Source organism: Pteropus alecto, unplaced genomic scaffold (assembly GCF_000325575.1).
Source record: "Pteropus alecto unplaced genomic scaffold, ASM32557v1 scaffold171, whole genome shotgun sequence".
NCBI lineage: Eukaryota > Metazoa > Chordata > Mammalia > Chiroptera > Pteropodidae > Pteropus > Pteropus alecto.
The window spans coordinates 6711113-6736930 of NW_006431925.1; the positions used below are offsets into that span (position 1 = coordinate 6711113).

Genomic DNA, 25818 nt, shown 5'->3' on the forward strand with positions numbered 1-25818 from the left:
TTATTTTTGTTCTATAATCTAAGAAGTACAGAAATAGAAGGCTTAAGGTCCTGAACATGATTTTATGGAATAACTTTAAAACAAACATAAGTAGGCCATTTGTCTGTGCTTTGGGCTAGTGTCCCTGTAAACTAAGGGGCGGGGAGGAGACAGAGAGAGAATGAGAGAGAGAGAGAGAGGGAGAGAGAGAGAGAGAGGGAGAGAGGGAGAGAGGGAGAGAACAGAGAGAGAGAGAGAAAGAGAGAGAGAAAACGAGAGAGAGAGAGAGAGAGAGAGAAAGGAAAGGGGAGGGGGAGGGGCAGAGGGGAGAGAGAGAGGTAGAGAGAGAAAGAGGAAGGAGAGAGAGGCAAAGATGGAGATTGGGGGATCTTGATTGTTAATGGGAATAGTTACTTTATCACAAGCTTATTGGGTGGATATATGTTGAATTAGGGAACATGGTTTTTGCCTATACTCTGAGCCCGTCGGGTTGGCCGGTGTTAATGGCTATACTGGTTTTTGTAGGTTTCTTATCTCGGGTTCTGTTTCTGTTGCTGTACGTCTTGTTGGCGTGAGGAAAATTCCAGATAGCACAGTTATGCCTTTAAAAACTAGGAAATAATTTTGAGAGTTGAGGAGGTTTCATTTTAAGTAGTCATTAGTTTTATCTCGGGCACTTCAGAATCATTCTAAGTAGACTAGAGTTCTCTTAAGCATACTTTATCTTCAGGGCTCTATTTTTATTCCAGTCATCTTCTCTGGTTTGTGGCTATCGTATCACCAGTCCTCGCCCCACCATGAGGCACTGGGAGACAAGATTTCCTTTCTCCTTTTCTATCCTGTTCTAATACCCAACTGCTGCCCCCACCTCCCACTTCCTCACTCAGAGAAGGTGGAAGGAGGAAATCTGGTCAATAAATATTTGCTAAAATGTTAAACAGAAAGCTTTAGTGTCTCTGAAGTGGCTTTAAAGGGATAATAGGTCTAAGGAATCCCAGAGAAATTTTTAACGGAGGAAAGTTCAGATCCTCAGGGAGAAGCAGAGGAGAAAAAGTTTGACAACAGGGTTTATGGATGCCTTCTGTGCTTTGAAGTGATCCTGTTATAAATTACCCAGGCACAGTTCTCCAAGTAGGATTACTTAATGAACCACCCAGGATTATGGGGAGAAACTGAGTTAGAGGAAAGGTTACTCACGCCCGCCAGTTTAGAGCTGTAAGTGTCTTTGTACATCACTGGTTGAGGGATGTGTGTGGCCCTGTTTTCAGTTAACCTTTGTGTCTGTAACTAGAGCAGTGTCTTAGATACCTGCAAAGAATTATGGTATTTCAGTAGGTTACCTGGTGTGAAGCTCTTCTGGACCAGCCTTTCCACGGGGCAACCTGCTGGCTTTTATTTCACTGCCCTGCATCAGGTCAGCTTTGACATCTCAAGGGTGATTTTGCAGAGTGTGAATTTTAATGTGATAAGCATGTGTGTTTTTCATGAAATGTTTGCACTTATGTATTAACATGGTTATTTTATAAATTGGGCTGACATTTCCATTGTTTCCTCCCTGTATTATCTTGCTTTGTTGCATGCTTTAATAGTTTTTATAAAGTTTATTGCTCCCTGCTGCTCAATATCTTCATATTCTGTGAGTTGTTCTTTATATCCTGCTGGGTGCAGTTTAATGAATTATTTTTCAATGAGAATGATATGATTTTTGCAGCCTGCCCACAGAGATAGTGATTTTAATATAGTATTTGATTCTGTACCTTTCTGTACCTTTGCTCTTTTTTTTTTTTTTTTTTGGTCTGCGCATGTCACCATTACTGGAATCTGAGTGTCACAGGCGTTGACCATCCAAGCTTGATACCATGCATGTAAAGGTCTCTTTTACTGCGTGTTTAATTCTTTATCTCTTCTAATCTTCTTGGCTCTCTATCTTGAATTCCATTTCAGACAGTTTGGCATTTATGCCAACATCTGTACATTTGCTTTGCATTGAAATTCCAAGAATAACGTCTTTGCTGCTGGTGGTCTCTCTTGCTCAGTAATTGAATCCACACATTCCCAGGATGTGTTCTACGAGGGGATTTAACAACTTTAGATTTTTGTCAAACTAGAGCTTCTTTGAAACTATAGAAGTGACTTAGAGTTATTTGTAGATACTTCTGCTTTCTTCTCTTCTGCTTGTCTCCAGTCTTACACCACAACTCTTTTTTCCGAATCTGGTCCAACTGTAGAGATTCTCATTTTTATTTCCAGAAATGCAGTTAATATTTAAGTACCACCACTTCTGCTGTATCTCGTTTCTCTCACTATAGTCTTCTTCCCCTATATCCTGTATACATCACTATCACCTCTTCCACTCCTCACCCTACACATCATATTTCTCCAGTGTTAGGCTTAATTTAATCAATGTAGGCATTCAGGATAAGGGATGTCTCAAGCTTGGAGCATTCATTAAAAAAAAATTATTAAAGTCCCAACATTGAGGAGGAAACCTCGATATTGAATAGGTCTTGTCTGTAGTCTAAAAACAAAATTTACCAGGCATATCAGTTCAAATATGTTTAAGTGCAAATAATAGAGCCTGTAGTTGGTTCAGCAATAACATGGTTTGATTATCTCACAGTAAGAGGCGTCTGTGGGTATGTAGCCCAGGCACTGTGGTGGCTTGACAAGGTCAGCCAGGACCCAGATTCTGTTCTACCATCATCAGTGCATTGCCTTTCCCTCTCAAGACTTGTCAGTGCAATGCCTTTCTCCCTCAAGGCTTGCAACAACCATTTTTGTGGCTCCCAGCATTGGTCCTTATACAACAGATGTTGAGATAATGTAAAGAAGTGTGAAGTATTTACCAAGAGCTTCATCAAAGACTTTCCTTTATGTTTTATTGGGCAGAACTGGGTCCTGGTCTTATATTTAGAATGGTCACAGATATGGGATCACAGACATGCAGAATTGGTTTAAAGCCAGTTATTATTCATTTCTTCAAAATGGGCACATAACTTGTCCAGGAAAATCAGAAGTTTCTTTGCAAAGAGGAGTAGGTAGAGCAACAAATTTGGTTCCTTTTAGATGGGCAGCATATACCAGGGATTGGAAGTTGTTGAATGAAAAATGACAAATATAGGGCCTGTGTACAATGGCATTGTAATTCTAAATGTAAATAGTGAATCTAGAATTTCTTTTTCCATTTTAGAGTCATTAACTTTCATGTGTAAAACTTCTTCTATATTCTTATAGAATATACTCAATTTGCAGCCAGTTGCCTTACTACGCAAACTTTTCTTTCAACACAGTGACATCGATATTTTTATGTTTTGAGACTATATGATAATAGTTGTGGTATAACCAGTGCTGTGCTTTTAAATGGGTTCCATTTGCTGTAACCTCAATCCAGAAGCCCATAATCCCTAGCAGGGACCATGTCTCTTTTTGTTCTTGATCATTTTTTAGTGTCATCTGAGTCTCTGGAACATAGTGGGTGATCAATAAATATTTACTAAATAAGAAAACCTCAGGCATTTGAGGATGACATTTTGAACTCATGTTACTTGCTCATGTAATAAAATGCTGTAGGTTAGGGTGAAACTTAACATTTGAATCAAATAATAGAGCAATTGTATTTGTCAGCTCATATCTCCCTGTATAATTAAAAGAATTTAGTTGCATATAGTTTCATCAGATGCTTTTCATAAGTTGATAAGCAACTCATTTCTCTAAACACCCATTGCACAGTTAATGCCATTTCAAAATTTCAGAAGGAGAGAAGGAAACCATAGGTTTAATGTTATTGGTGTGTGTGAAATTGTTTGGAATACCTTTCTATCAAATACCATTCTGCCTCCCATTCATCCTCAGTATGCAAGGGGAAAAAAAATGGGGCTGTGGATAGTGAAGGGCAATAGTCAGTATTGAAAGGAGTAGAAAGGAATCAAGAAAGGAAGCAAGCTCCGATGTATCTCCTCTCCTTTCCTTCTCACTCATCCAGGTAGTTAAAGGAAATATTAAGAAGAGACATAGCAAAGGAATATGTTCCAGAATATTTACCTTTTCCCAAAGAGAGCACAGATAATAACTAATTTGCTCTAAAAGAAAATACATCAAACTGAAATAAATGTAAACTTTACTTGAGCCCCTACAAAGCTGTCTTTGAACTTAGCTTTTACATAATGAAACTTGCCCTAAAAGATATGAACCAAATGAGAGAGGCAAGGGGATGAATCTGGTTTCAAGGGCATAAACATCAAATTGCCATTTGTACTGATTTTCAGATGCAATTTAAAAATTAATCCAGAATGTTAGGGTCATAGGTATTATGAAAGCTTTTTATTGTAATCCTAGACAAAACTTTATTATGCCATAAAGAAGTCAGGAGTCTTTAGTGAAAATTGTAGTTGACAGGAAAATAAAGTCAATTCCACTTAAAGCTAAAAGGTATACTAGGTCAAGAGATGCTTATATGTATCTTTTACTTTAGAGTGCATTTATAGCTCATGAAAGGAAGTAGATTGATATTCTTGAAGTTAACTTCCTTCACTTGTGTTCGCAAAACCAGGGTTAGCCAGGTGGAAGGATATGGAATTAAGCTTTTATTACTCTGCCTGGAGCATATGAGCTGGTGTAACCAGCTCAAGAATGAATGCGCAGTTGCAGAGACAAGCTGCCCTCTGCTGAGACCACAAATTTCCCTCTCTCATTGTTCACATCTCAGCTAAGTACTTAAATAAAAATAACTCGAATGACACTGTTTCTTGGAATCTCATTTCATTCTTCACTAGTCACTCTCAGTTGCTGGAAATTAATCATTATCACCATCACATATTTATGGAAACTCTATGGGGTACATGGAACTGTTGTTTCAGGGTTAGGAGAATTTCAACTGTGATCTTTGCCCTCAAGGATCTATTAGAAAGATTTGTAAATATAAATTTTCAGTTTATAAAGCTAACACATTCCTTCAAGGAAAAAGATATTATAAATAGAATTTGGGTTCCTAGCTGAGTCCATAGAGCCCGTATACCCATAATGGGACCCAGCGATAAAAGTGACCATCGGTCCCGGGAGCCGGTCTCCTTGTGGTCTTGAGGCAGAAGGGAATATCATCACCCCTCTGGGTACTAGCATGGTGCTGGGCAACATTTTGAAATGGGTTGAAATTGTTTGGAATACCTTTCTATCAACATTGCTGATGCCTTCTTCACCTGCTAATAAAGTTTCTTCGGGCCCACAAGTACCCAGTTGTCTTAAGGTTATTCTATGCTCATAACCCTAAGTCTACCATTTGGGGAAAAGGGAGGTAAGATAACCTCCTTATCCTGAAAGACGTCCATGTTCAAAAATTATATTTTTACTACATTTTCAGAATTCCAGTTCTCTTAGTATAGCTTAATTTCTCTAGTGATTAAGGGAAAAGCAAATTGATAGTGTCAGTGCATGCTGCTGTGCGAATTTATAATAGTCTTTTTACCTACTCATAAGATGCACTTTCTAAACAAGCATGTTTGTTAAATAAGACAAATTTCTAATGGGGAGGATTTGTATTATTTTAGATACTGTAGTACAAAATAAGGGGGGAAAAAGCTCAAAACATTTCTTAAATATTTTCAGGAAGACCATTCAGAAATATTTATTGGCACTGTGGGTTACAAATACAAACATTCACATCACAAATTAAAATATAGGCACATACACAAAAGCTATAAACAAGGTATAAAGTGAAAGCTAGAACATTATGGAATATGGTGTAGGAGCTCAGAGCAGAGCAAGATCCCTTCCAATTGTTCATCAAGGAAAGGCTGTGTGAGTGAAGACGCTGGATGGGCCTGCAATGACAGGGTTTGTATCAACTTAGTTGAGGGCAATGGGTAGTCTGAGCAAAGAGAATAGTATAAACAAAAGCACTACAAGGCTAGTCAGGAGAAGTCTGTTCTCCAGGGAGGGCCCTGTTTCTCAAGAGTTCTACTGTGGAGGAAGACAGGATTGAAAATCAACACCTGAGTATGTAAGACATACTGTGTACTTTGCATACTTGAATTCTCTTCTAAACTCTGAGCAAACATCTTAGGGAGGGAGAAATCAAGGCTCAGCAAGATCTAGTAACGTGCACGAAATCCCATAGTTGGTAAATAGCAAGACCATGATAGCAGTCTTGATCTGCCTGATTCCAGAGCCTACCCTCTTAACAATGTGCCGTCTTGCTTACTTTCCCCCATGGAGACTCGGCACCAGCAGTGATGAGGGTGGGATGGAGCTCTCACAAACATTTGTAAGTTGAGAATTGTCTGCATGTGGATATACTTACTTAAACTCTGTATAAATTGAGAAGACTTATTTATGTTATGTTTCACAAAAATAATGGCATGATTTAACAAATCTTATAAAGGGAGGACTCGAAATGGAACCCCTCATTTTGAAACCAGTGGTACAAATGACTTATTTTTAGCCATTTTTGAATTCATTCAGAGACAATGAGTTGTGGAGAACATTACTAATTTTTTGAAAATGTGTCCAGTTTAAAGTACTTCTTTGTAAAATGCAACAGAATTCTACTGCAAAAATGTCTTTGTTCACGTGGTAGCTTCAGTATTCCCAGTAATTCCTAGAGCCCAGTAGCCATGCCAAGGCCCAGAATTCCCCTTGGTGCTTGCCTCTCCAGTTACACAAGAACCTTCCTCTCATATCACTTTGTAGCCATTAGTTCATTTATCTCTAGGGATGTGGCCTGCTTTCTGTTTTGGGAGGTGGTCAGGGTTCGTTTGTTGGGGGAGAGAGACTCAGTTTGGTGTCACTGAAGAGCCTTCACTTGGAGTGTGATTTCCGCTCACTCCCGTTACCTCCTGTCTGAGTTTCCTAGGCAGTCTCTTATTATTTTATTTTTTTAATTTTTATTTTTCAATTAGAGTTGACATTCAATATTATTTTATATTAATTTCATGTGTACAACATAGTGGCCAGACATTCACATAATTTATGAAGCGATCCCCCTGATTAGTCTCGTACCTACCTGACACTATACATAGTTATTACAGTATTATTGGCTATATTCTCTATGCTGATTTTCAGCTGTGTACTTCCCCGGCCACTGGGGTTTTCTCTACCCCTCCCATGGCTCATTGGCACTTCTATCCAAGAGTGGTCACTGGAAACTGAAGAAACCAAAACCATAGTAAAAGCTTTTGGGAGAATTTTGCCAAGGAACAAGATTAGAAGTGTGTTTTTAGTGACATGAGATTTGGGGATTGTCTAAAGACTTTATTAAGCCAACTATGTCTATAATATTATGGTTAGAAAGATTTCTCTGCACTTTAATTATTGGTAGGGATTCTTTTTTAGTTAAAAATGTAACTTTAACGTCTTTTCTAACCTATTTGTATTGTTAAATGACCAGTTTTATCCTGGAATGGAAATAGAGGGATAGGACTGTGAATGCAGACTGGGCTACAAAAGATACAGTTACAATCAAATACTTTTCATAATAGTATCATTTTAATTACTTACATAACGTGATTATATGTAGTCTTTTGATACCTAGTTGACTATATATTTTATTTAACGAATTACCTTACTGACAAAATGCTCTAACAACCATGATTGTATCAGCCGGTGAGGTTTTTGCTCATTTCAGGATATCTCGCATACAGATTCTAAGTGGTGATTTTTCAGCCTTAAAGAGGTTTATGAAACATCATCATAATTGTTCCTGCCTATCCCTCACCTTTTTCTTTCTTTCTTTTTTTTTTTGGTTTGAGAAGAATAAGCATGCTATTCTGATTGGATACTTCTTTAGGCATCTGACAGTAAAATTAGTTATGCACAAATCATTGTGTACATTGGGAGTCACTTGCTATTACACTCATTTTTGGTGAAATTGAATTTGCCCTTTTCTCTCACTGTTGGGAATCTGAGCTTAGTTGTGCTAGCTTCCTGCTCAAAAAAAAAAAAAGTGAGGATGCTAATGGCATAACTGGAGGGAATAACTTTATATCCTTTTATACAATCTCTGGATGGAAGGACAGAAGATTTTTCTACAGCACGAAGGAGACGTTTGCCTCTTGATACAGAAATCTCACGCTCCAAGTCCTTTGACACATCACTGACTGTCTCAGAGCATGGAGCCAATGTTTACTGCTGGTTCTTGGGTGTTAAACAGCCCTCCACTGCTTTTATTGTACCATTAATTGCATTTAATGCAGCTGCATTTCTGGTACGCTTGGCTAGGCTCTGAAAATTAAGTAGAGGGTACTTTGTTATAAAATTCACTGTAATGAGCTCTGGTGGGACAGGGTCTGTTAAGTTTGAAATTACCTCAGGCCATTTCTAAAGGACTTCTTAAAATATTTCACATCTATAAAAGTTTGTAACTAGATAAATAGCCATGGAGAGTGTTATACCAGGCAGAGGGAAATCCGCATTTCTCCTCAGCACATCTTTGATAAAATATGAATGTTTTGAATATTTGAAAGCGGTGTTTGTTTTCTACATTTTCCTCTGCCTCTGACATTCACTAAATTCCACCTTTTAGGCTGTCATTATGCAAGCTTAACTTTAACTGTTTCACACCAGGGTTTATGCAGACAGACCTCTTTCTTTTTTGGGTTGGTTTTGGTTTTGAATCCAAATCATATCCTGAACTAGAATAAATACAGGACCCCCTCTGGGTGTACATAAATTGGTTCAAGAAGGGGTCACACCTCTAAGAACAAAAACACTGAAGAGACAGCTGTAACTATTGGCCAATTAGTTTAATGTTACAACTACCAGCCAGGGCCTGAAACAGATTGCTGGTACCTGGCTAATAGGTGCTTGAAACGACTTTAATTCCTCTGTATTCTTGGGCTGTGTGACTGACTGCTGTAATGCTTTGTGGCTAATAAAATTTCAGATTGACTAATTTACCAGATAGCTTTACCAAAACAGCCAAGTAATCCATACATACTCATTAGTGAAGGGTCCAGAACATATTCCCAGAGGACTGATTTGAAAAACCTCACTGGGATCAGCCTCACTGCGCTTTAGATGCACTGGCACAAATCAGGTGGAGGATCTTCTATGGTTTTAGTGCAGCAATTTATCTGAGTTTTGTAGTTAAAGTTTGAGCATGAGGTAATTAGAGCCCTCCAAGCTTGAAATTCATGAACCTAGTCCTCCTTTAATAGACTCTATACAAGCTTGCCAAGCTCACTGTTTGACTGATGTATATATGGAGGCTTTGTCAAAAGCATCTGGTCAAAATGTAGTTTTAAAAAATTCAAAATTGGTTTTATTTTTAGCTCTTACACGTGTAAACAGGGACGATTGCTGTGTGTTATTACCAAGGTCAGTCAGCAGTCTGTTGTGCCCTTTGGAGATATTTACTAATCAATAATCAAACACATGCAGCCACATAGCGCCATGCCTGCTGTCCGGATGGGTTTAACAACAAACATGACATGACCAATCAGTACCGAAGAAAAGAGGGGGCAGGAGGCTGTGGGTCTGTTTGGTTTCTTCTAGTGTTTATCCTTCCTGGCAAAAAATGAGAGATAACCTTTATTAAGCTGCCACCACTGCTACGTTAGGCAGAGCTTGCGTGTATGTGTCTCTGCATTTGACAGTCATGATTCAGCCAAGCTTCCCAGTAGCTGCCATGTATATATCTTTTTAGAAGTTGAGAATATAAGTGTAAATTTTTAAATATGTATATGGATCCATGCACACATGCTTGTACATGTATGTGCACCCAGATATGTATATACCCAACACTACCACATGCCCTTTCTTTATTTACTCTCTTAAAAGAATGTTATGCCCAAAATTCACAATATAGAATCAAAGTTCAGCCCTAAGGATTTCATATATGTCAAAATATCCTATCTCTATTAAACATATTATTGCTCCTATTTGTGAACAAGACCATGATGTGATTTTCTTTACAAAATCTGTAGTAGTTAATTTGCAAATGATTATTCCTAGAATACACCATTTAAGGAAGCAGAGGGAAACTAATATTTAGTGAATACTTCATATGTCTCAAATACCATGCTAGGCACTTTACGTACTTTATCTCACTTAATCCTTAAACAACATGTTGAAGTGGGTGGTTATATGTTGATCTTTCTGATAATTGTATTTCTCTGAAATCTTTCTAGCTGACTCAAGGTCACCCGAAACCTAGAAAATAACAGAAAAGTTCATTTATCTATTACCTTAGTGACTTTCTTTAATTCTCTTCATCAAAAGCATTTTACCAGCACACATTTTTATTTCGGCACAAAGCTTTTTAAAAACCCAAATTGAGCTTAAATTTACTCATTCCTTACTGTTTGCTAGTTACGTGCTAGGAAACTGTTGCAAACATTGGTATTTAGCCCCTGACACAGCCCTTTGGACAAGGGGTCTCACTCTATAGATAAGGAAACCAGGACCCAGATGCCAAGTGTCCTACTCTTGTTCAGCTGGTAAATGACAGAACCGAGACTAGAAATAAAGGTTTCTGTCTCCGTGAATTATGTTCTTTGTACTAAAATACAGCTGCCTCCCCATCATTTTAAGTACTTGTAAACACTTAGACTAGGACGAATAAAGATCCTTCGAAGAGTATTGCAGAGGACAGAGCTAGACCTATCTTGAGATACAAACTATGGAAGTTTTTTTCTAAAAAGATGATGTCAATATATGAGACAAATAAAATTCTCAAGACAATACATAGAGCTTACTCTTTCTCTCAATTGTGGTTTAAATTATGAAAACAAAAAGGGAGGTGGCAGCAGTGCTACAAATAAAGTTGGCCCAAGAAAATGGAAGTGATCACATAGTCCTCGTCAGATTCTGAAAGCCCCAAAGTAAGCTGTCTTTGAGGGGAGCAAAAGAGAAAAGAGCTAAGAAGAGCTAGATGAGGGGTGAAGGTGACCATGCAACATTTTCTTCTGAGTACTGAGGATGAGGTTTGTTTAAACAATCTTTTTGAAATTCCAGAAGAAATTTTCTTTCTCTCTTGCCACCTAGAAAATTCAACCTTGCTGAAGGTGAGGCAACTACTTTCTGTAAGAAATATTTCTTGGAATACATGACCTTGTTCTCTTCCACCCATAGCAGTTCTTGGCTTCTTTCTTCATTGGCTTGATCAAAATTCATTAAATAATGCAGGAGGAATGTGAGGTTCTTCTTTCCCTTTTCGGTTGCTTTTTCTAACAAATAAAAAGGCATTTTCCTTTTCTCTATTTACTTAAATCATACTTGGGTATATTAATAATCTGTTGCAATACTTTCCTATGGGTATTTGATAGATCTCGGCTACAAGGAAGAGGTACTTATTGCTTTTGTGATTCAGGAGTTACAAAGACTCCAGGAGCAATTCAGGTAACTTCTTTTTTTATGACATTTTAAAAGCTTTGCCAAGGCAAGAGATACAAGGACAGAGAAACTGGGAACCAACTGGACAGTACAGGAGAAAGGATGGAGGTTTTAGGAGGACAATGATGGCTTGACTTAGATGTATTTAGGCAGCTTTTCCTATAGAAATATACTTATGAACATGGATAGTAGATCTTTATATAGTTTGAATGTCACGTGGAAGTTGATATCTGATTGGCTGTTTGGGCCCCCACACCCTGGAGAATAAATGATCTTTGTAGATTCAGGTTATAGTAAAGTATTGAATTTTTAAAAATTTTGTATTACCTATTTCTCAGCTTTACCTAAACTCTGGACAATGTTGTAGCTTCTTTTGAGGGTTTTCTTTCTTTTCTTTTTTTTTAATATCTCCTAGCTGTTGCTTGCTTCTTCCTCTCAGGGCATAAACTTCCTCAAGACACTTTTTAAAAAAATCTCTTCACCCTGGGTGTTTTCTCATTTCTCTTCCTTGCCTAGTTTTCATCCTGTTTTTCCTTTCTTTCGCGTCTGCATTTCTAGAAAAGGAATTTAAAGTGTATAACTCATGATTCTCACCTCTCTTTTACTCCGCAATTGACAGCAGTGCCCCCACCCAAGGTCTTCAGTGCTCTCCCATGACTTTTGACATAGTTGATGAGTCTCTCCTTCAGATATTCTGCTCTTCCTCTTTATAAGACATCATGGCCTCTCTATCCACTTCCTACCCTTCTGGCTGTTCCTTCTCATGATCTTTGCTGGCTCCCCTTCCTCTCTATAAATGCAGATGCTCCCCCAGGGAGGCCCCAGCATTCTGTCCTCCTGTGGCTTTCACATCCACCTCTATGCTAATGACTGGCAGCCAGGTCTTCATCTGTGCCACACTGCAACCAGGTCTACTGGATATTTCATCTCAATGGTGTCCTAAAGACACCTCCACGTCAACATCCCATCTTCTCCTTGACACCTTCTTCCCTTCTAAATGTCCTATTGTAGAGGATGACTGAACCATCTATATCAGGGGGCCTCAATCTCCGGGCTGCAGACTGGTACCGGTCCGTGACGTGTTTGGTACTAGGCCACACAGCAGGAGGTGAGCGTCAGACAAGCCAGTGAAGCTTCATCTGTATTTGCAGCCACTCCCCATCACCGCCTCAGTTCCACCTCAGATCATCAGGCATTAGATTCTTATAGGAGCACCCGTCTCTGGTGCCAAAAAGGCTGGGGACCACTGATCTATGTAGTTTGCTAACTCAAACACCCGGAATTCATACGTGACTCTTTCTTTTCCCTTAATAGTGAATCACAGAAACCTCAATCCTACCTTCTAAATACCTTTAGAACCAAACTCCTCTCTACAGTCTTTCTAACTTATTTAGTAGGATTAACTCATCATCATTGGCAATAGCCACGTTTTTCTCTTTCCTCCAAACACAACTCTACCCTGTACACCTCTACCCTATTGGTATAACACACACGTACATGCTCATGCCTCTCCCTTTTTCATCTCTTCAAATAAATCCCAGTTACTGTGTATAGACTGTGAACTCCTTTGCAGTGTTTGTGAGGCCACTCGTGACTTAGCCTGTGGATGTCTTCTGTCATTTCTTCCTCTACGTGTGGAACTTGCATTTCTTGCTGGCTTTGTGCCATCTTCTCTCCACCCCAACCACTCCCCTCACCCTTACCAATACCTGGCTTGTTCGCCGGAACGATTTCTACTCATTTCTGACCCAGACACCCTCTCCTTTATTACATCTTTGAATTTCACTGTAGTTAGATGCTCCTTTTCCTCAGATCCTCCAAGTAAATCATTTTATGACAGTTTATATTTCCCTCTCTCTAGTCTTTAGGTTCCTTGTGATAATGGCCTCTTTCCAGTTTTTTTCATCTCAGGACATTTATACTTTCTCTTCCCTTCACCTGGATAACTCTTCACTCCTTCACTTTATTCATATCCCTACTCAGAGATATTGTGGAGAGGTCTTTTCTGATTTTCCTATCTTATACAGAAACTCTTGTCACTTCTTTCCCCTCCTCTTTTTGTTTTTCTTCATGCTGCTTATCATATTTAGATGTGTGTACTGTTAGTGTTGTCGTCTCATTTCTCCACCGGAATGCCAGCTCCATGCAGGCATGCTTGTCTGAGGTGTTCACTCTTGGATGGCCTACCGCTCAAAGAGTGCCTGGCACTTAGTAGGCTCTCAATGATCATTTAGATGAATGATTGCATTATACCTTTTCTAATCAGCATAATGCTTGGCACAGACTAAACACTCAGTAGAGGTTTATTAAAACATTAAACATGGAGTATGCATTTGACCATGGTTAAATTAATTCCCATGCCTGAACCTACTAAACCGAAGAGACCAGTGGCTTCCCGGAAAAAGAGAAGCGGGACAGCTGGAAGACAAATAAAAATGACTGGCTAGTGGCAAAGTCCATTCTCATCAGAATGCTGGTTCAGTTATTCAGTTCAGATTTTTGGCAAGTGAGGCAGTTTCTTTTTCAGAAAATGTTGATTGATTGCACAGTTGTACCCACTTCATTTGCAAACCTTCATTATCTCTTTTTCCTTTCCTCTCTCCGTCTGCATTTAGAAGGGGAGGAGCAGTGTATAATTCCACAAAGCAATTTTTGTGAATAAACCAACTAACTGGCTGCTGCTTTCAGTCTCTCAGTCCCACACAGAATACAAGTGTCTGCTTTAGTTGTGTATTCTCTCTTGACCGAATCTCATGCATTCATTCATTTGAATATTCATTTGAGAAATCATTTGTTCAGTCCCACTAAGTGCCAGGCTGCTATAGGATGTATGTGGATGCTGGGCTCTTACGTAAGCAAGAGTGCTTGACCTGAGGTCTATGGACAGGTTGCAGAGGCTCCCTGAAATTTTTGTAATTGTATTTGCAAAGTTTTGTGTTTACATATTTCCTTGAGAAGAGGGTTTGCTTAAACAACTCTTATTCAAAGAAAGAAACATGTTAAGAACCTCTGATAGAGGCTTGAGCTGAACCTTGAATCTAAATAATAGGTCTTCAAATTAGGTTTCTTTCCTCCTTGATATATTTCACATTGGTTATGTTGGTGGTTGAGTGTGAAAGTGAATGCTTGTGTGTATCGTTAATTCTAAGTCTGACAGTCTTGTCAGACTGTTTACTAATCTCTACTCTCCCGATAGTGCTCATCTTTCTTATTTAGTTTCTAACTCTGCCTGAATCATAGCCTCTGTAGGTCCCCGAGAGGCAGATGGCAATGGTGATGCCGACCGTGATCTGCTAGTACGGCAAGACCGAGCTCTTGTTCAGTTATCATTGCTGTGTGTGGGCTTTTGTTTATATGAAATCAGAAGGAAGATGGTGGGGTTGTAACAGCTGATTTTAATTTCCACTATTGGTGGCTGTGTAAGTTTAACTAATCAAATTATGTCTGAGGCAGTCAGCGTCTTAAAACGAATGCCAGCTACTGCTGCATAGGGCATGAGTGAATCCTTCAAAAGAAAATTTGGTGGGCAGTTGCTGATGCTTAGTGAATTACTGGCTCTTTGCCCAAGTATGTGTGAAATGTTTGCACTGGTTGGAGGCCCTGATTGCAGTTGGCTTGCAGGGCTTGTGGAGACACTGTAGATTTGACATCATGCTGTAGGAAAGGCAGAAGCTAGGGACAACATACAGAGAAACAAAATATTCCTAATATTTTAGGAAATAATTCTGAAATATTCCTAATATTTGAGTAAAAAAAGTCTTAAACTTACTGTTATAGTAATTTAAAAAAGTCGTCTTTGGCTCAGCCTCTGCTTTTCATAACAAGGAGGGGAGAGCTAACATGCTGAGCACCTCCGTGGGCTAGGCACTGTGCTCTAGAAAGTTCATTTATTCACAAATATTTATTGTGCACCTTCTGGTTTCTGAGCCCTATTCTAAGTGCCAGGGTCTCAGCAGTGCACAGAGGGATTCCTCCGGCTTATGAAAGTAACATGCTAGTGGAGGAGAGACAATAGGCAAATAAGTTCTGGGAGGAAAATTTAAGTAGACAAAGGACGTCATATTTCCTCACAACAGCTCTGAGACATTAACCCTTTGACAGAATGAGAAATTGAGGTCCATAGAACCTAATTTGTCCAAGACCACCCAGTTAATTAGAGATAAATGGAAGAGTTAAAACTTTGTAGTCCTGATTCCAGAACCCAAATTCTTTCCTCTGTGTACAACTGTCTCCCGATAGTGAGACTCCTCCCATTAAACTCTCCGTGCAAGCAGGGGCTAAGGAATCGGATGTCCTACAGTAAGGGGCCTGAGTCACAATAGTCTTCTTCCTTCCTCTACAGTGACATGACAACTTATTTGGGAACTGAGTTGCCTTACACAGTCCCAGGCTGGATGCTGTGACATAGGTGTGTATTTCAGGGTCTTTGATGCAAGCAGTGGTGTTTAAGTTGCACAGGATGTTGAATTGTAAGGTTATCGGTTTTCAGACAGTGCCTAGTGACTCTTGGTCCTCTTGGGCGTAATCAGTGACTATTAAGCTAGAGTATTAAGCCTCAAGAAGGTGCTGAGGTCACAGGGGAACCCAACTCTGCAAGTGTATATGGGAGCGTGACAATCCATTGGTGTTGCAGCTTAAGGAAAACCAAACTGGAGTGGGCAAGGTGATGTACTTGGCACCTTGCACGTGTAGCAATGAAAATGTGCATTTATCTTGCCTGCATGTCTGACCACTGGATCCCAGGGTCTTGACTGTTGTAGTTCACTGGCTAGGTGACCTGACCCTTCATAGCCCAGTTCCAACAGTACCCCTAATTCTGAGGTCTCTCCTGCCTCCACTGTCTCTGTCCCCATCCTGAATCGAGATTTGATTGTTGCACATTTATTGCATTTTATTCCTTTGCTTATGTGTCAGCCTCCCCACGAGACTGATCACCTGGATAGTTAAGATGGTGCCTTTTCATTTTTGTATCCTCTGACATAATGCCCAGCACAGAGCAGAGGCTCGACAAATATTTTACAGGAATGCTTTTAGCTTTCTTCTACAGAGATATTTTAAAAAGCATCTAGAAATGGAAATGGGAGCCCAGCTTACATCTCTAGCACCTAGGTCAATGAGGTTAATATCTTTCATATTGTGAGTGTTCACCAAATTTTAGATGAATGATTACAGTACTATAGCCTGAGATGTTTGAGCTCTGAAAAGTCATCAGATCGACTTTTCAAGCAGGTGCTATTATAAGCAGAACATTGCATCCTTTGGACCAAGTGCTTCATAGAACTATTTATATTGATGGTTCTTTTGACAAAAAGAAAATCACTAAATATACTGCCAAGCATTTATGTGGCCCAAAAGTGAGTGAGAGGGGAGCAGGGTGAGAAAGAGAAACAGAAAGTGAATATGACTGAATATATGAATGGATGAATAGGAGAGAGAGAAGGAAAAGGGCAATAGACCTCTTTCTCCCACAGAAACATAAGCTGCCGCTTACACATCCAACTTTCTCAGCTCCCTGTCGTATCAGAGGCCTAGGAAAGCCTGGAGGATGGATGGAGCATTAGACTGGAAGTAATAAAGTTGTGCCTGACTTACTTAAGTATTTGTAGCAGATGCTACAAATGTCATAACATGAAGCTTTGGGATCATACTTGGAAAAAAAAAATCAAGATTACAGATGTGGACCTCTTCCTTTTACCAGGGATTGCTGAGTGACACCGTACTGATTCAATGAGAATCTCCGCCCCCTTCCTACTGAGCGGAATCATGCCTCTAACAGTCTGTGTGCTGCTGGAGTCAGAAGGGGTGATAGAAGTATGGGAGCACTCACTGAAAGGCTTTTAAGACAGTTTACCAAATAAAAGTAGAATAATCCTCTTGTTTTGGCCCATACTCAGGGAGCATAGCAAATCTAACCTTCGTGAAAAATTTGAACTTCTCCAAACATTTTCAGCACATTAGTGGGGAGGTCATTCCTAAAAATTAGAGGACAAGTACTGAACTTTGCAAAGCTAGTGCTGCATTCAAATCTCAAATTTAATGTGTTCTCTCTGTTTTACTCTTTGAGAGCTATGGTCAGAGAGTATTTGATATCTTCCTGAACTATGTACTTTATTCATTAGAACACACAGTATTCCTTCCTGACGTACACAGAATAGGTAGAGAGCAGAGTGGTCATTGGAAGAAGGGAAATTTTAATGAGAACAACAATAACAACAACAGAGGAAGAAGCTCAAAACTATCGCTGGCAGATTGTATTCAGAAAGCAGAGCACCTTCCTACATCAGCCACATGTGCAGGCTTCAAGCTCAGGCCAGGGTCTGCTCTGTTCATCCTTCGTGGCCCACTGGACTTTCTGTTACAAAGGACTACCTCACTCGGTGGACTGCGTCTTAATCATCTCTGTGCTCCAAGTACCCAGCAGAGTGCCTGCCACTTAGTATGGCTCAATACATGTTTGTTGCTGTAGCCCTGAAGCCAGAATTAATTAGTTTATATCTCCTTGCTGAGTTCATGTTAGATAAAAATCAAGACTCTGCCACTAGAAGACTCTCCTATTCTACATTCTTCATTCTAAAGTCACTTTATAACTGCCTCAGTCTTAAAACTTCCCCAGGTAGGTGGGAGGTATACGATTCATTATATCCCATGACTCTGCTGGAATCCAAAAACAGGAATTAATCAGGATCGATTTTTTTTACCTTTTATGTATTTCATAAAGAAAAAGAGGAAATTCACATCCTCTTCAGTGTACAAAGGGAATTAAGCAGTTAGCTTTAAACTTTGCATCCTAAAGCAATCTCTGTAGCATCCAGTTGTTGAAGCCAAAACACATTGGGAAAAGAATTGGAGTTGTTGGACTTCAGTCTTTTGAAAGTGCCCTTCTTTATATACATTGTTATTTTGAAATAATTAAGAAACCAAAATCAGAATGATTAACACATACCATTTTTAGAAAGTCCTCTTTGGATTCGTAACAGTTACTTTGAAGTGTTAGGAAAGTATACATGTCCTAGTCTGTGAGTCCAGTTCAATGGCCTGTCCCTTACCCCATGCTTCCTTGCATCTTTTGAGGAACCCCCTCATGTGCCCCAGTCCTCAGCCTCCAGCCCAGGCTGTGGATCACGCCTGCATTTTCCCGAGGTTTCCATCCTCAGAGATGTTAACTGTCAAGGCTTCATTATTCCCTCGGGTGCTGTCACTCCAAACAGCAGCTTAACACACTGCCTTAAGAATGTCATTGTCAAGGGAAAATTTGGGTTCTCCCACGAGGAATGTTAATCACCCTATATGTAATCACCTTATATAAGGGACATATAATACCAGATTGTCAGAGGAAGACTATTTTCCTCCTTTCCCAGTAATAAATGAAGAAGTATCTGCTTCCATGCTAGAAATTTTCATTTCCTTCAGTAGAACAGGAAGACAGGTGGGCAAAGTGAATCTTTAAGATGGAAACCTTGTACTAAAAAGAAGTCCCTGAAATTTGTTGCTGACCCAAATACACAAAAACATTGTCAAGACTATCACAGTAATACTTGGGTGCTATTTCTCCTTCAGACAACTGCCATTTTGTTGTAGAAAATTGTAAAGTTTTCAGAAATCAAGTGAATACTATTTAGTTCTTCAGAAGTGCATGATAAACACACCCTTGACTAAACAGATCTATTGAATGTCGTGTGTGTTCCCCTTAGTTCTTAACTAGTTGAAGCCACAAAGATATGTGCGGTTTCTTTTCCCCAAATTCAGCAATTCATTTGTAAGTATTAATACTTTCATAGTCATACCATTCCTAATGCTTTTCCCTAATGTATTCTATTCATACTTAAATTGTGGGAGAAATTTAAATATGTGTTGCATCAAAGAATTTTTGAATCAGCAGGAGTTCTCAGAGTTTTAGTTATTTTATTGAATTAAATCTCTTTTTTGTGTGTGTCTAAATTGGTTATACAGTATGGTTTTAAGTTTCTGGAATATGAATTATGAAGATATATTTTTTGATTTTTAAGACTCTACTAACTGTGTTAATTTTAAAATAAACCCAAGTGTGTTACTTCTGAACACCAGAGATTTTCTTTCTTATATTTATTTTTAATCAGGGATCTAAATGCCTAATTAACAATGTCTGTCCCTATTTTTCCTCTCTGGTCATCAATTATCCTCTATTTTAAAATGGCAAAAACAACAAAAACAAAAACAAGAAAAAAAAAAAAACCCAGGGAAAGTACATTGAGAAAAAGTATTGTTGTAATTATTCATCTTCGTATATTTGATTACATGACGCACTGAGAGGAAACTCCACATCTTATGCCTGCGACAGCAGAGTTTCAGTGATAGTGCTGCTGTATCGGTTAGGCTGGTACCTAGCACTAAGTTTTCCATTTTCTCGTCTGCATCCCAACCTGAAATGCCTCCATTGTCTAAGGCATGCACAAACAATGAGTTTAGCGTAGAAATTATGCAAATCGGGACTGTGGGCAGTAAGCAGAGTTGTGAGGACCAGTTTCAGAAGGAAGCCTTGGTCCCATAGTAAATGAAAACAGAAATTGCATTTTTATAGGGGCGTGCACACACACATAAACACACACGTGCGCGCGCGCACACAAACACTCTCACACACACACACACACATACCCTTGTAAACTTCTGAGGCTCCTGGGAAAACCCTGCCTGGCTTCCTTTGCCCTATAGTGAGGGAGGCTAATTGAGATTCTTCAAGGGAAATCCCTTTCTTTTCTTTGGTAGCCATGGAAAGACTCATTAAGCATTCTATACTCCATTCTTTCCCAGCCCCTGACTTTGCTTAGCCCAAGTGCTATATAGCCCAGGGAGTGATGTCCCGGATTCCATTAAGCATGCTGTTTAGTCCTCCTTCCCCCACAGCTCACTGTGGGAACAGAGCCTTGCCCTCTGGATGACAGATTCAGAGGGTAGCCATCCTGGCACGAAGCTTTCATTCTTACTAGGTGGATAATTCAGTTCTTGAAATACTACCGGCAGAACTTTCAGGCTACATTTACCTATGTTGCCATATTGCTCCCCATGGAGGAGGGCTGGATGAGGAAATATCTCTAAAATGGTCTTCCCTATCTGCCAATGACTACTTTTTCCTAATAAAACAATCCATTGGAAAGCCTGCCTCACAATGTCACACTCGTATTCAATTTTAAATATCTTTTTCAAGTGATCCCTTAAATAACAAGCCTTATTCTCTCTCCCTGCCTGTGGATTACCTTCCCATCTCGAACTGTCTGATGAGGAGCTGGGGCAGCTCCACCTTTTCTGGAAATGGGAGTGGGGAGGGTTGTGAAGGAAAAGGGCAATGCAGGACCCAAGGCAAGTAGGGCTCCTGACTTTTCCTCTTTCATTATGTGTCCACTGAGCTGTCCTGTTTCTGTTTTGTAATGGGTTCTTCTGTGGCAAGCTGACCTTTTGGCTGAATAGGTCAAACTCCCACTGAGCGCTAGTCCTCAGCCTTCGCAGCCTTTGTACGTCCCTGAAGGTGATGAGCGCTGGTCAGGAATATGACTGGGGGTGTGGGGTTTATTTCCCCAGAGAGAGGTTGTCTTTTACTATTCTGAATTACCTCTCAAAGACTGCCTCATGAGGTTATGCAGAAGAGTCTAGATACCTTCTTCGCTATGCAGAAGAGTCTAGATTAGGACATTTTTGCCAAACTTGTTGAGGGACAAAACTCATTTTTCAGAAACATGCTTCCTTCCGTGGTTTCCATTTTTTTTTAATGAAAGGCCAAATGTGCAGTCCTAATGATTCATCATATTATTTTAGATTTCTGAGACAGAGTTTCTTTAGTTGATTTAAAAAAAAAAAATCCTCCTTATATCTCTTCTACTTAATATCTCTTAAAACTCTAGGCGTTTTATTTTTAACCCTTGCAAAACATGAGATAGTAGGGTTGAGATATTTGTTAGTATTTATACACTGGGCCTAGGTTTGTTTTAAATTGCTTAAAATTTTCTTTTGGACTACTTATTAGGTTTTATAGCACTAGTTACCTTACAGTAACTAGCAATTTTAAACATCAAATAGTTATTCAGTAAATGCTGAATGGAGTTTGAAGTTGAATTACTATGTTATTATGGTTTGATTTGTTCTTCTTTTAACAGTTTGTATATGCTGTTAAATTTATGAAACTGACATCTCACTGTCGGTGAGTTAGGGACATCATCTTCGCAGATAAGTGTTCCATTTATTTAGCATTTTTGTATGGTTTTTTTTTGGTTAATTTAATTGTGTTCTTTAAATTTCAAAAAGTGATATCTTTTAGTTGAACAAATAAATGGAATGTATCATTAGATCAAATGAAAACAGTGACCTGTTCGGCAGTAATGAACATCTATTTTGTCTGACCTACCAAGTGGCTTTGGAAACTGTCATCTTCCCAAATCCAAAGACCTGAGAGAGCTTCATAGCAATGTAGTACTTTCCTGAGAATGATGGGCATATTGAGGAATGCTTCTTTACTTTTTGTTTATTCGTAAATGATACTCTATAAATACAATGAGATTAATTTGAAGAAATAAAATAACTATATTTGCACTGTTCCTGAGTTATCAGATTGTCGTCTCAACCTTAAAATGCCAAATGTGATAGGATAAAAAGTACAAGATAAGAAGTACATTTTTAACATCTATTCAGTTACCAATAATGCTAGAGTCAGACAGAGCTGGTCTTCTACCAGAGACTTAATGGGCTCCTGTTTAACATATTTATGTTGGTTGTAAAATTAGGAACTGTCATTACAGCCCCACATCACCTCCATAAGTGCAAAACATATAAATCAAGAGAAATTCCAGTGTAATAAAAATGCCACTGAATAGAATAGCATGGCACCACTTATGAGATACCTGTGTATTATGCTAGCATGTACTGGGATGCACACCCAGTAGAGGATTTGAGAACAAAGAAGAATAACTATGCAGGTAGGACTCATGGATGTAAGATCTGATGAAGACATTTGAGATCTCCAGACTGACTAATAACTTTTCTTAAATAAAATCCCTAAATATTTACACATTTGCAGCATTTACTTAGAAGACAGCCTGAGTCCTAAGTGGAGAAAAAGAAGAGAAAGAAAGGCCTAGTGGCCGAACTTGGATAACCCCTGCAGCACACCACTGAATTCAACTGTGCTTCTAGATGTCAGTGATGCTGCCATCTGTCCTTACTGGAGCATGCCCCTTGGGCTTTCTTTTATATAAACATACTCTTTACATTGCCCGTGATGTTTTAGAGTCTCCTGTAGGTTGGTGACTGTTGCTGTCCTGGCCCCCTCTTAATCTAGTTCTTTGTAGAAAAGTCTGTGTTCTCTAAAATCAGTCCATTTTCTTTTGTGAGTTGCAATGGTTTATTTTGAACTTTGTAATTGGAAGCCCTGAAATGCTCCCAAATTATGAACTATTAATAAAAAGCTTTCTGGATCCTAATTACTGCCTCAAAAAAGAGTGGACACTTTTGAAGTTTTTCAACTCTCCCTTCCCTCTATCAACCTCCCCCACCAACAATCTTTAAAAAAAATTAAAAAGTACTGCAGATTTTATTCATGTGGGATCATTCACACCAAGCTACCATAATGTGCAATTAACACTCTAGAAACTGAAAACAGTATTCAGCAAGACAGCTGCATTATCAAAAATGCCAAAGGAGTTTTGAAGGGAGTAATGTGCATGTTAGAATAGGAAATTAATCAGAAACACACACACACACACACACACGCACGCACACACACACACACACACACAGAGTAGTACAAGATTAAGAATATCTGAATATTAAATATTAAGTGTATCTGAATTTAAAAATATTGCGTCTATACTTATAATAAAGATTAATCTTAAGATAGAAAAGTGATTTTTCTGTTTTAAGATTATCGTGTTTTGCTTCTGAAGTAAATGAGGAAGTTGCAACAGACATCTCTAAGATCCCTTCCAGCTGGAATATTCTTTGATACTAATCGCTCTTCAATTATATTTTATAAATTTTGCCATTGAAACAAAATGCCCCTTTTATTTCTTTTTGCCCGTAATAATGATACTTAACACTCATGCTATTTTCAAAGTGCCTTTCAGACACTGCAGACACTAACTCACAATTACAGGGGTAAACTGCCTACTTTTGCACAGCACAATAATCACAAGTATATTTATATTATAATCTCTACTAAGCTATGGATCCAACTGACTGACTTAGTAACCGAAACGAATAGAATTATCCCAGCAGCATTTTACTGGAATTTCCTTGTCAACTAGCTAAAAGTGTTTTTAGAGGTAAGAAAGTAGGGGATTTTCATTTTATTTTCAATTCATAGTGTCTAGGTTTGAGGGAGCAGAGGTTTATAATAAAATTTCCAAGAAAAGCAGGAAGACATGGGGGAATTTACTTGTTGGAAATATGGAAAAGATCTGAATATTTTCTTTCATAAGTAAATGTAAATCGAACAGATTTTTATGTTTGAGAACTTAAAAAAGAGAGGGGCGTGGGGCATGCGGTGGTGGAATATCTAGAACAGAATTAAAAGCAAATCTTAACTCCATGCAAAAAAAATGTGTATAAGGACCCTCGATTCTGGATCCCACAAATATAATGCATTAAGCTTACCTCGTTAGGGATGGCAGGGGCTTCTTGAGTGCAGGTACCTGCAGACAACACATGTAGAGTATGCCATGGTGAGCAGGACCGACTGTGTGGCTGAGCAGGGGAACAGGAATATTCAGATAAGAAAACAGTCCCTGACCTGGTAAGGCACGTGCTAGGCGAGAGGCCACCTGGGCTTCTCGGCGGTCCTATAAAAAGTTCTATGTGAATGTTCAGTAAATACAAAATCCATCCATCCTGAGACACTTAACACTAGTGCAAACAGTCATTAATGAGAACCTCTTATCTAGCGTGTTGTGCTTCTTAAACTGTGATGGAGTCGTTACATTAGAACATTTAAGATTTGTCCTGTTTGCTTTTTCCTAACCTGGAGAATATGAAAAGTTTAGTTTTTCTCTGAGGGAAAAGGCAGAATATGTATACTTTAAAGATACCTAAATTTTAAGAAAAATAATTTACTAATTTATTTTTTAAAAATGTGAACATTCATGTTTTTGCTCCAATATAGGACAAATAGTCCAAAATGAAAAAAATTTTTAAAAGTCTGGATGTGGCTTCAACGTTCGTGGAAGTTGTTATCTCAGTTGAATATTCAACCGAGGTTCTGCCTATGCTCAGGCAACTCAGAACCAAATTAACACTGGATTGTGTGTCTTTGAGATGTCATTGATACAGTAACTAGTTAGTGATGCAATTGCAGAGAAATTAAGCTGAAGGTGTAAATCAGAGCTCCAACTTAATTTTTTTCTTTCTTTTTTTCTTTTCTTTCTTTTTCTTTTCTTTTCCTTTTTCTTTTTTCTTTTAAGTTATAGGTGCACAACGAAGGAGAAGCCCCAGTGCACTGGCCATTGAAGTATTTGAAGCACATTTGGGAAGTCACATTTTGCAGGTACCTTTAAAAGAGAAAGAAGCTTGCTTATATTTTACTAAGAAAAATCCATATGTTTAGTCTTTTCATTTTTTTATTTCAGCTATGTATATGACTGTTGTTATTTTATCTTGGAATTCTAAAATTCTTATGAATTCATTTTTTTCTTTTTAGAAAGCCATCCCTTGAGAGAATTTTAATGAGAAAGGGAGGGCAAGTATTATTTGTAATAATTGAGATGAATTGCACTATTCAGTTCATGCTCAATGTATAGTAGCTGGCTGTTCCCAGAATGATTGTATGTGTGCTGCATTTGTAAGTGGATATTTGTGTGTGTCTTTGGAGCTGTATATTGTTTTTGGAAGAGCAAAATGTTGTGAAAGTAGCGTGACATTTTTTGTGTTGCCAAATTTCAGTCGTTCTTTGCTTGAGTTTGCATTCATAAGTGCTTCCGATCTTAATGTTTGTCTCTCCCCCAAATTACAAACTTTCTCAGGATAAAATTTTGAAGTATATTTTAAGTGAAAAGAGACAATAATAATTTAATTTTTTAATGAATTTCAAGATAGATAAATGTGAGGGTGACTAGAAGGAACTTGTCCTAGAGAAGATTCATCCCAAACTCAGCATCTCACTTACTCAAAATTTGTTTTCTTAAGACTTTGCCATCAGTTCCACACATCCATGAATAACTGTTCTACATAATTTCTGCTTCCAGAGTACATCATAGCCAAAGCTTTCTTCAACTATGTAAGATACATTCTTAACATGGAATTAGAGAAGCAGACGCGTTCGGGTTATTTAGGTAGTTTATTTGGAAAAGATGGTTATGGATTTTTTTTTTTAAGATAAGAAAAATGAAGGTAAACTCCAAATTCCTGTTTATTCATACTGAAACAAAAATTACTTCTATGATGCTTTTATTTTCTAAATAGCCAAAAGTAGTGTTGCATTGAGCATGTTATTCCTGAAAGTATATACTCTAGAAAACTGTCATCATCAGATTCTCCTCGGTTAAATCTCAGGGGCTCTCC

The 25818-nt window shown here is 38.6% G+C and overlaps 1 protein-coding gene across 8 annotated transcripts in view; it reads left to right on the top strand.

Moving 5' to 3' along the window:
• Positions 1–25818, top strand: part of NPAS3 (neuronal PAS domain protein 3) — an 807876-nt gene that overhangs the window by 365789 nt on the left and 416269 nt on the right. For 6 of the 8 annotated variants that reach the window (XM_025043375.1, XM_025043377.1, XM_025043378.1 and 3 more), the window contains one exon: positions 24723–24805. In XM_025043375.1, the coding sequence (XP_024899143.1) occupies positions 24723–24805 (83 nt within the window). The remainder of the gene's footprint in view (positions 1–24722; positions 24806–25818) is intronic. The other 2 variants (XM_025043376.1, XM_015585515.2) reach the window with 1 other exon arrangement.